General features: G+C 38.7%; 1 protein-coding gene across 2 annotated transcripts in view; it reads right to left on the reverse strand.

Moving 5' to 3' along the window:
• Positions 1 to 8,997, reverse strand: part of syt14a (synaptotagmin XIVa) — a 40,948-nt gene extending 31,951 nt beyond the window's left edge. For both annotated transcript variants that reach the window (XM_072457029.1, XM_072457028.1), the window contains exon 1: positions 8,942 to 8,997. In XM_072457029.1, the coding sequence (XP_072313130.1) occupies positions 8,942 to 8,954 (13 nt within the window). In that variant the 5' untranslated portion in view covers positions 8,955 to 8,997. The remainder of the gene's footprint in view (positions 1 to 8,941) is intronic.
• Between the last annotated feature and the right edge of the window lie 3,328 nt (positions 8,998 to 12,325).

Here is a 12,325-nt window from a genome sequence, read left to right on the forward strand (position 1 = left end):
AATATTGCAGATCTAAAAATTGCTCCCATTTTATCAAAACCAGTCCGATTAGGACCAAATTTGAATCAGTTGTTAAACTTTCTAGTTTGGACCAGTTTATGATGACAAAATTGAAATGGCCACGATAGCGCCCCCTACAGAGTGACCTTTAAATTAACATTGAAGGTCAAAAATTTGTTTTACCAAAATGTTCTAAACTTTACCCAAAATTCTATTTGGCCATCCCGATCAAAAAAGCCAATGAGACAAATGCCTTAATTTTTACGGCGTAGTCGTAGCGATGACAGAAACCTCCCATGTTATCCCTATGGGAAAACCGCAAAATCTCTCAAATTACCACATTTTTATGTTTTACACTTTAACAAACTCCTCCTAGTGCGTTTTGCCCACCAACTTCTAAATCGGTGTACGTCCTCTAGACAAGTGGAGCATCTAAAGTTATCCAAATTTTAAGGATAACTTTTACGGTCTCTGTGCGACGGAGCCGCAAACGTTTCCCTGAATTCTGACTATTTGGCCTTCAGAGTGGCCTATAAACAATAGAGTTTTTCCAAATGACATGATATTTTGAACAAAATTCTAATTTGCCATCCTGATCATAAAAGTATGAGAGCCAAAGTCATATTTTGTACGGCGTAACCGTAGCGATGACAGAAACATCCCATGTTATCCTTATGGGAAAATCGTAGAATCGCTCAAATCACCACATTTTTACGCTTCACACTTTAACAAACTCCTCCTAGGGCGATTGTCCGATCAAGTTCATATTTGGAGAATATCATCTACACAAGCGGGGCATCAAAACTTATCCATATTTTGATTCTAAGTACTACAGTCTTTGTGTGGCGGACCCGCAAATATATGTCAGAAATGGGAAAACAGCGAAATCTCTAAAATGACCACATTTTTACGCTTCACACTTTAACAAATTCCTCCTAGGGCGATTGCCCGATCAAGCTCATATTTGGGGAAAATCATATACACAAACGGGGCATCAAAAGTAAGTCATATTTTGATTTTAAGTGGTACGGTCTCTGTGCCTTGGAGCTGCAAATATACTGTCACAAATGGGAAAACGCCAAATCTTTGAAATGTTCACATTTACGCTTCACACTTTAACGAACTCCTCCTAGTGCGTTTGGCCCACCGATCTCAAAATCAGTGTACCTGCTCTAGACAAGTGGGGCATCCAAAGTTATTCAAATTTTATCGATAACATTTACGGTCTCTGTGCAGCTGAGCCGCAAACTTTTCGCAGAATTTGGACTATTTGGCCTTCAGAGTGGCCTATAAACAAGAGTTTTTCCAAATGACATGACATTTTGCACACAATTCTCATTTGCCATCCCCAAATAAAAAGTATGGGAGCCAAAATCATATTTGCTAAAGCGTAGCCGTAGCGATGACAGAAACATCCCATGTTATCCCTATGGGGAAACCGCAAAATCTCTAAAATGACCACATTTTTACACTTCACACTTTAACAAACTCCTCCTAGGGTGATCACCCGATCAAGTTCATATTTGGGGAGAATCATCTACACAAGTGGGGCATCAAAAGTTATCCATATTTTGATTTTAAGTACTAGGGTCTCTGTGCGGTAGAGCCGCAAATATATGTCACAAATGGGAAAAACGCCAAATCCTTGAAATGTTCACATTTATGCTTCACACTTTAATGAACTCCTCTGTGGGCAATAGCTCGATCAAGCTCATATTTTGGGAAAATAATCTACACAAGCGGAGCATCAAAAGTTATCCATATTTATATTCCAAGTGTCACGGTCTCTGTGCGCTGGAGCTGCACATTTGACCGACATTTGTGTTCATTTGCACTGGTTAAGCACAGCATTGTACATGTCCAATGTGTCACTGTCTTAGTTCTTAGACAATTGCGTTAGCGCCATCTCTGTAAAATGCAGAGAGCAGAGTCGGAAGGCCAAAAGCTGTTTTGGTTGGATGCCGCTTGCGGCTTTAATTTACTTTACCTTCTGGTGGTGGAATGATATGTTTTATCACGTATCCATCGTATAGTGTGGAATATTATAGCTAAAGGAACAATATTTCCATGGAAACAAGCAAGAGGACAGAGCAAGAGTCGATTTTGTGGAGAAGCAAGTAAAGCCCACTCACTGAAAGGACACTGTTTTTTATAGATTTTTAGTGCAATACAACACCCAAAATGAGAATAAAAAACAGCTTTTGGCCAATTTTGCGCTATCGTGTTACAAACTGTGCCTTATGCCTGACAAATGACGGAAAGACACAAGAATACAGACCTAAACATAGCTACATACAAAATGTATTTTTTGCATTGTATGTCAGAAATATGCTCAATTCCTACAGCTATTTTTATACCAAATTTGACACAAGAAACAAGTATTTGTGACTTTCTTTTCTAATGATGCCTTCCTCTAACTGCTCATGCAAAGTCTCTTCCACACCGATGAATCAGCACCTAATCAGTGTCATTCATCTATTCTCTCCTCTCTTCTCCCCACCAGAGTCAGACCGGCTGTAATTCTGCTCTCTTAGTCACTCTTGTCTGGGGGCTGGAGCCGCCGGGAGCAGCTACAGGTGCAGGTACAAATAGCTGAGGCTGTGACCTTCCTGGATTCACGCCGTTCTCATAAGGCAGCCACAACACACACAAACGCACAATGCCATTGCACTATTAGGCTCTGAGAGGGTTGACCTTTCTGTTATGAAGGGAGAATGTCATTGTTATTAACGCGTGGCATTTAACAGGCAGCCATGGGCAAGAACACGCCCAGGCAAAAAGGTATAATTAGAAACGTGACAGATATTTTTATGTAACAAGAATGAAGAATTTTGAGAGGGGAAAACAAATGCCACGGCAAAGAATTGGTGCGGAATCCAAACGTCCAAATGTCATCACTATTTACTGTATGTTGGAGCGGCACATGTATGTAGCACATGATGAACATCGCTCATGGCAACTGTTTAATGCATGTGATTGCTTTGAATGTATGTTAAAAAGTGCAAAATAAAGCTTTAATATGGTGTAGAACATAAAAGCCGACATGATCTTGCCAACCTTGATGCAAATGTTTAAAGTTTAAGTTAAAGCTGGGATTTTCTCATTGGGAAAGGAGGAGAAACGTATTAAAATCTGTGTAACGATAGTTCCTAGCTCTCACAAACACTTTGGCACATCGTTCATATCCACATTCATGAATTTGAGGCGCGTGCTCAGGTTTAGAACAGCTTTTCTATGACAGTGAACTGGGCCGGCCAATCACAGCGCTGCTTTTGGCTTTTACTTGTTGAGAAATAATAAAAATACTTTCTTAGCACATGTAGACAGAGCAAAGCGGTCACGTTTTTACCACAAAATATACTCATTAACTGTAGAGAAATGGACATGGATAATCTAAATATCATTGCGGCATTAGTTGCTTTGGACTTTTTTCTATTTTGCAATGAAAAAAAAGGAACGTTATTATTTATAATTATTACTTCTTTCCCAATAACTTGTTTTACTTGAGAGCTCAGCCTTCCCTATTTGTTTGGAGAGATAATATGGACTAACAAACTAAATCTATTCAGACATAATGTGAAAACAACAACTGACAACGTACTTTTTCTACATCTGATTAAAGAAGTGGCGTGACATTATATATTCAAAACTATATATATATTTCAAATGCGTTAAATGATTCACGGCCTCGCAGTTACAACTAAAGCTTCCAATGGCACGAGTTACGTCTTGAGGAGCAGCAGACCCACACAGCAGCTGGGAGTGGGAGGACGACTCACTCACTGCACACGCAACCTCAAAAATAACATTCTCTCCCCGTGACTCGCATCATAAACTCAAACAGCGGCGAATGTTTTTGATGCACGTACGAAATTATATCATTCACGAGTGTTGTTTTTGGTCATAATTCTGTAGTTATAAGGACTTGCAAGCGGAAATATGATCCAAAACGTGCCAACACAATCCCAGTATTGGCTGTTAAACTAACATCACACGTGATATTGTACAATAACAACACTCTTTGACATAGTCGTGAGAAAATAGTTCCACCGTAGTTTATTTGCGCTGACAGAGAAGACGTCCAACTTTGCTTCAGTGTTTGTTTCATGTGAATAGGCCCAGTAATTACAGAGGTATTAACCATAAACCACATTACACAGTATGGCAGCTAAATGGCATATTATGTGATAAAATGATGGCCTGATATACATCCATCCATCCATCTTCTGCCGCTTTATCCGGGGCCGGGTCGCGGGGGCAGCAGTCTGAGCAGGGACTCCCAGACTTCCTTCTCTTCTGATATACATGTCATTTTTAAACAATGGGCTCTTTAGAATGCTTTAATGTCACATGAACATAATTTATGGAAAATACTACATGTATTTATTTGTTTCGGCATATGAGCTGCAAAAGTTATTCATGTCATTCATCCCCCAAAATAATTTATTGACGCAATAATCTGCAGACTCCCAATTACCTATTTGTACTTATTATCATGTTTTTGTTTATTTTTTTTCCATTAAATTCACTTTCCTGTAACGTAATTTGTTGTCAGTCCCTAAAGAAGACAGAATATCGATTATCTGTCAAATCTCTAATAGCCAACATCTTGTGTATGTATTATTCATCATTTGTAAGTCTGACCAGTACATGTGTGGTATCAAATTCAGCAGTTCACCTCTTGAAGCGCACACAAACACATTTTTAAAAGCACAAAAATCAATATAGTCTCCTCACTCCTCAAGCAGCTCTGAAAACAAATCCAAGAGAGCCTCGTCTCGCCTTCGGGCAGCAGATCTCGGCTGACGTTGGCTGAGAGCTTGTCCCAGTTTGTTGGAGGAAATGGCCAGTGCCGTGCAGTATTCAGGCTGCTCAGACTAAAGCCCGGTTCTGGCTCAGCGAAGAGCTCAGATGTGAACATCGACCTGACAGGGATGAGTGGATGCACGTCAGAAGAAAAGAGATGGAAACAGTGATGAGTAAAACCAATACCAATGGTTTTTGTATTAAAATGCATTGAAGCCCCTGAATTTTACCTTGATTATCGTTATTTTCCCTCCAAATATAATAGACGGGATATAACTGCACAGTAGTAGTCTATTGAAAAGTTTAAACAGAATATAAGTGTTTTTTAATCATTGGTGTTCTTTTGAAGCTTCTTATGAAATCTAATCCGTTCCCTGACAAATATTAAATAAAAAAGGTTATGTTGGTCATCCAGGATTGAGGCATCGGACTTTAATCTTTTTAGTAAAGGCTTTTCTTTCTACTAATCCATTACCATATACGTTGGTCATCACAACAGTGGCTGGAACTGAACAGAAAGCACTCACCTGGTAATTCTTTAGTGGAACAAGGTTTTCTATAGCTTTACGTTACTTAAATTTGTCATTTTTAACCTGGTTTCTTTAATAATAATAACTTGTTCCTTCAGTGCCACCAACAGACCACTGTATACCCAAAAAGAAAAAAGAAAAAGGTTTGGCTGTATGTGTCAGTCATTATCCTCTATATAAATACATTATCTAATAAATATGAAATTGTTCACTGGCTCATCTTTCTTTGTTCTTGCCAACCACACAGCCGCACATATAATCCAGGATGAGACAATTAGTCATCGGTGGATTAGGTTTGTTTGAGATTAGTCATTTTATCCTGGACTTGTATTAGCGCTTGAATCTGCCTGTCAGAGTTCATGTTTCTGATCCTGTGTAGTCGCTCCAAACTGATCCATCGCTCTGGGCAGTGGAAAGACATCTCCAAACTAGTGCACTCGGGAGGCTTATTTTTAGAACAACCAAAATGTGCCCGGTTTAGAGTGAGAAAATTCCACTAAACCGTCCGATTTTAGTCTGCGCTTTTTACATCTTTCTGAGTGCAGCAGGTCAATAAACCAATAGTCATTTAGAACTTCTTTAACATTTAGGAAAAAACATTCAAAGTGACAAAACTGATATGTACAGTTCAGTGGTTTGTTCCATCCATCGGGCCACAAAGTCCTAGAAATACAACACATATAATACAACTTCATATATTGACCTCAGTTGGCTATAATCTGTATAACAACTGATCCGATCTGACAACGAAACAATTAGTACTGGCTATTTTTGCACAAATTGTCATTACATTCAACCAATCTACGTCCCTTCATAGACATTTTACAGGCCATATTGTCCAACAGTATCGTCCACATTTCTGATATTAAAGAGAAGAAATAATGCCTCTAAAGGAGATGTGAAATGACAGAAAATGAAAGCAGTTTTCAATGTGAGTGTGCGCCCCAAGCAGCCACAGCATAAAGAGCTACTGCCTGATCAAAGACTCCAGCACCAACAACCAGAGCAGAAAGTTCAACAGAGAGGCTCCGGGGACACGACCAGGACAATTTATTTATTCAAAGAAACAAGGAAAACAGGCTGTATTAAATTAAAACAAACCACATGCACAGCAGGTGTTTTACTGTGGGGTTCGAACTTCATCAGGTACCGGTAATTGACAGCGGTGCCTTGGCGTATCACGTAAACATATTGATCGCAGCAGCTCGGGGCATAAATACTCTATGAAAGTGTCAGTGCTGTGTCTGCACTCTTTCCTCCGCTGCTTTTGGGCTGAGGAAGAAAGCACAAGTGAGTGATTCTTATGCCACAGCAGCGCACATTAGCACGAATGGTCAGGAGACTTATTGTCCAACCATATCCTGTTTCCTTCCCAAACACCACTTGAGAGTGACGGGAAAGAAACAAAAGAAGCGCGTCAGTTGGAAGCAAAGAGCGCACACAAGACGGTTATTTATTATGGTCATGAGATACGAATGATGCACTTTTATTCAAATCAAGACATTCTTTTGTTGCTATTATTTGGTTGAGAGTCTCCATTCAAGGCCCACTATTGGCTCCAGCAAAGCGTTTTTCAAATCTTCTTAAACATTTTGCGCTGATCTGTCTGCAGCGTTAAAAAGAGTGGGCCAAATGTGAAATATGCACAGAAAAAGATGATGTTTGTATATCAAGAATGCTCATTTATTAGAAGTTAAATGACAAACATAAATAGAAGTGGTAACCAGAGCAGATCATTTGAAGTGCTACTATCTTTCTGATGCAACCCACTCCAATTTTTCCAGTAAAAAGCCACAGTAACGACGGTGAATGCTGCAATTATTTCATAAGCCGCAACACTGAAATAGTTCTAAAACCTGAGGATGAAATGGAGGAAAAGCTACAAAAGTTTTGAAAAGCGTTGATGATGTTTGCATGTTTTTTTAAAGTCTAGCGAACAATTACAAAGCAGCGGGGAATATGATGAATGAATTCACAAAACAGCTAAACTAAAAATAAAAATGGTTGATAGCTCTTTAAAATAAGGTTCCAAACTTTGAAAAATGCATTAACAAGCACGTGTAACCTGTTCGTAAGCACTTAAAAGGCATTTACTAGCATTTATCACTTGGTTATTGAAAACAGTTGCTCTTAAAACATGTTTTACATGGTTTATAAACACTACATCTACAAATGCTACAACTTTCTTAGTATTTTGATGCATTCATTTAAGTGGTAATGTTGCCAGACTGCTAGATGGACTGCACATGTCTGTAAATCTCGTGTAAAATATGCAGTGAAATATGGCTGACTGGTTCGAGCAGAGGAGGCTCAGGCAGAGCTGAGGAAAAGAGGAGGTGATGGAAGAGGTGAAAGAGTTTGTACTAGACTTATATTTTAAGTCTGCTTTTAGGCCCAAGCAGCAGTTTGTCCACAGCAGAACACAAAATCCAGATCAACAGTAGCAGCAATATGCAAATACAAACCACATGTCTATCCTATGTCAGACTTATTTAGAACAGTGGCCATTTCAAATCACAGGGTCAAATCATAGAAGCACATTTATGTCAGTTTGATTCCAATAAAAACATGTGTGTGAACCGTGTATAAAGGATTACTATAGGGCAGAAAGATTAATAACAATCGAAAGAACCATAAATTCTTCCACAAAAACAAACAAACTGCTCAGCCGTTAATTTGGATCTGTACAAACATGTTCAGAAATATGTGTGATTCTTTCATCAGTTTGTAGGCCTATTTCAATCTTCTTTTTGTCAAATCTCCAAAGTATCATTAAAACATAAATCGTTAACAACCTGCATATACAGTATATATATACATACAGCCCATACTTTCATGTCAGTCGACATCAAATCAAGCCAAACAATAGGGTTTATGCTCAAATAAATGCCAAAATCCAATTTATATCGTGCAGTATAATGTTTACAATCACATATTTTAATAATTTTAAGTAAAGCACAACGTTGGCATAGAATGGCCTCTATTACATGATGCATGATGAGTCCAAATACATCATTATTTTATATTTAAATTTTTCGTTACACAGGAACATGTTGCCCTCTAACTTTCCCATGAACATTTAAAATCATAGTGTCTGGACACAAGACACAGCACAAAGCTGCTTAACAACCTACAAAGTTACATAAGAGCAGTAAGTAAGGTGAGAGTCTGTCACCAGTCACTACACATAGACAAACCCAACACACAAACAACCGGTGATAATTAGGCCTTTGCAGGATTATAACTCTGTTTTATGGAGATCAAGACAAGACATATTATCCAAGGCTTCAATTGCACTTGCGCTGGTCAGTATTTTACCACAAATCACTAAAAACAGAAGAACCAGCACATATCGAAATCAAATAAAGTCTGCAGAAAGAGAGTACACCGTGTTTCATTCACTTTTCAAGCCCATTCAGTAAAAGGAGTGGAGCTGTCCCTTCAGCACCACAAACACACAACCTGAGCGCAAAGCTTCCAGACTGGACACACACATCTGCCAAACGCGCTGGTGCTTCTAGTTTTACAGAATGATCTGGTGACTACGCGTTAGTCCCAGTTTAACTTCATTACACGAGGAGGAGAAACGTTATTAGCCCACTTACCATCAATCGCCATGATGTTCTGTTTGGTTTCAACCAAAGCGCGAGGTAAAGAAGGAGGAGCGGCCCATTGTGCGCGGGGCAGCGGGGGAGCCCGGAGAAATGGTACGGTCCGACTCCGAGACGAAAACAAGCTGGCCAGGAGGGCTGGGCAAGGTGAACCAACATAAACACGTGAATTATACATTACCTCGATAACAAATGTACTTTTTTCTTATTATTCTTTTATATAAATCAAATTCGAACATATGAAGGCTCGATTCTATAGGAGAAAAAGTTATGCCTATATTATAATTACTATTGATCTCATTTAGAGGGGGCATATTATGCAAAATCAACTTTAATGAGTTGCATTTTGATTCATTTATGTTTGCTTAATGCTGTTTTGTCCTGCAATTGAAGCTCGTGTGCTCAGAAAATCCTATGTTCAACTACAGTTTACAATAAACACAATGTAAAATGCTAATCTACTCTGTTACAGTTCAATATTAAGTACCTAAAAAGCATCTGGCAAAACATTTAGGCTTTTTAAAAGTTTATTTTATGATCCTTACAGTCATTATTTAATGTATTCATTCTATATTTAATTCTAACGTAGGCTATTCAGAGTTTTCATTATTATTACTATGATTATTATTACTTTAAGCTCTTTCAGTGCGTACATTTTAATTGAGACATTGGAATACTTTAACTTCTCCAGCACGTCGTCATTGTTGAGCAGCTGCTCTTTGGGGCTTCACCAGACTGAACATGTTCATGATTCACTTCATGATCTAATCCTGAATCCATCTCGCTGCTTCTTTTATACAATACGGTTAAATTTATAGAATAGACATAATGGCACATCTCTCCTCACAGTGAACTCTTCTCTTCACACAGGCCACTGCCACTGCCACTGCCTCCTCCGGTTTATTCCAGGTGAATGATCTTTGGGAAACAGCTGGAGAGAACGTGTCACTGCACGAAAGAAACATTGGCATTGATTAGACCGCAAGGGTGAAACTAACGTGCCACAGAGAGTAATCAAGGCTGATTATCTTGGAGCCATTGTTCCATTGGTAGATTCTGTACTTTTGGAACTCTGGGGCCTCATTTACGAAGCACAGTGCGCACAAAACGAAGCCCAAAATGTGTGTGATCTATTTAAAAAAAAGATATTTAAGGTGAAAATGTGCGGACTTTCTGATTCAACTCTGATTATTATGCGTGATCGGCACACATCCGGCTCATATTATGACAGATTACTGATAGAAGAGAGAAGTCCTGTTTCCATTGACCTTCAAATCGCGCGTGGGTCCCAAGTTTTGTTTGTTGTTTTGTTGTTGTTTTGAATACGCCGCTACAGGCCACGCCCTCAGAGCAGCGCCCTCCACCGGCTCCACCTCCATCTTTCCCCGCCCTTTCTCTACGTCTCGCCCTTATGAATATGCAAATTGTGTGAATCAGGTGATTTGCATACCCATATATGGTATATTAGGGCGGTTTCAGGGCGGGAACTCAAGTGCGCACAGGTGTTCTGCGCATGTCGTGAAATGTAGAGCAATTTGGCCATGGATCTATTCTATTATTTCATAAATGAGCCTGTTCTGTTGTTCCTGAAAGTCTCAAAGGTCAAATAATGTTTTGGATTTAGTTTGTATTTATAAATGGGCAGCAGGGGTATTTGCTAATGAGAGTAATGTCATGTTTTGTGCAGTAGGAACCAAAATAGACACATTTACATAATTGAAGTGTGCGCTATTAATGAAATGTACAAATATTGCGATACATTTTTTTGGTTTTATATGTCCAATCTCTGTCCATGACCATTGCACACTTTAAGGATAAGGTTTCAGAGTCATGCACAATTAGGACAGTAGCCAAAACCTCTATATTTTTGAGCGCCCGTACAGACTAATAAATCATGTCACTGACACCAATGAATATATAATGAATACAATAATAAAGTTAATTGCAAATCATACATTATTTTGGGAACTTTTCTAGACTGTGGTAGAATCTAATGAAGTGCAAAAGTGAAAGTAAAAGATCTGTACTTTAATATATATGCTTTCTACTCTAAATGATCTACTAGAAAGTATTTTTCATTTAGTTTGACGGGTTATCTTTAACACGTTTACATTCTGCCTGAACCTCCAGGTCCTGGTTTTAAACAAACAAAATTCTAAAATTCAGTAGAAAAAATAGGAAATGATTGGCATTGCTACTGTTGACCAAAGATCAGCACTTCTTTATCAAAAGCTCTACATGCGACCCTTTATTGTTCTAACCCATGGGCTAATTATGGCTAATTATATGTGGATTATTTGTGTTTTTGTGCTCGTTTAATGGATTCTTTGCGTTTCATTGGAGCTTAATTTAACTCCCCATGTTATCAGGTTGTCATGGATACATACAGCTTTCAGATCAGATCCAGTGAGGCTAAATTAGGTATTTTTCTTGTTCAGTCCAAAACCAGGGGGAGAGTGGGGATGGCAGCAAACATTTAGTAATCCTAATGGACATGTAATTAGATAAGTGATGCTATTAAGATTTTGGCTGTGAATCTGCAGTCCCTGTGGAGAGGGGAGGATCCTTGTGGATTAAGGATGACTGAAATTACCATCTGAGTAAAAAAACGCCTCAATAATTGCTAATAGAAATAAATACAAAAATGTGATAAGTGAATAAGTATCAAACATGCAGTATTTGCTGCAGTAACAGCAGTAAGTAAGACGCTGGTGGTGGCAGTAGGCTCGTCAGCGCTGGTGGTTTACTAACAGTCAGTGGCCAAATAGGACAAACAGGAACGACAGAAGGAAGTGTAGTCTGCAATAAGTAGGAGGGAAGTAGCAGAAGTAATAGTTCCATAATAGCTCTTGCTAATATAGGTACCGAACTAGACTATGCAGTATTTGCAAGTTTAGTGGAAAAAATTTAAGTAGCATGTATTCAATTGCACAAGTATTAGTTATTCTACAATTTAGAAATATATATATATTCCCACCTACTGTCTAAAATCTACAAAAATTCTTATCTTTTGAATTGATACATGTGCAATTCTTAGTATCTCTTGATGGGAGTCCATCACCTGCTTGTCTCAATGAAGCTGTAATTGCTTTGCCTATAATGTTCCACAGTATGGCATTAAACATCAAATTACATGTATTAATTGCATTATCCATGCAAAAAAACACCTTGAGAAATTGTTTTTCATATTTTCATATCGCCTTGCTACAGATCTGACCTGTGACTTGGTCATGTGGCATTCCCTACAGGTCTCCATGGAGATAGATCCGTTTAATGCCATACTGTAGAACAATCATGGCAATAACACCTCTATGGAGACAAGCAGGAAGTTGATACTCCACCAGAAACGTTACATAGTGCACTTTTAATACTCAGTTG

Source organism: Eucyclogobius newberryi, unplaced genomic scaffold (assembly GCF_026437365.1).
Source record: "Eucyclogobius newberryi isolate DKJ021-1_F unplaced genomic scaffold, fEucNew1.0.hap1 SCAF_21, whole genome shotgun sequence".
Classification (NCBI taxonomy): domain Eukaryota; kingdom Metazoa; phylum Chordata; class Actinopteri; order Gobiiformes; family Gobiidae; genus Eucyclogobius; species Eucyclogobius newberryi.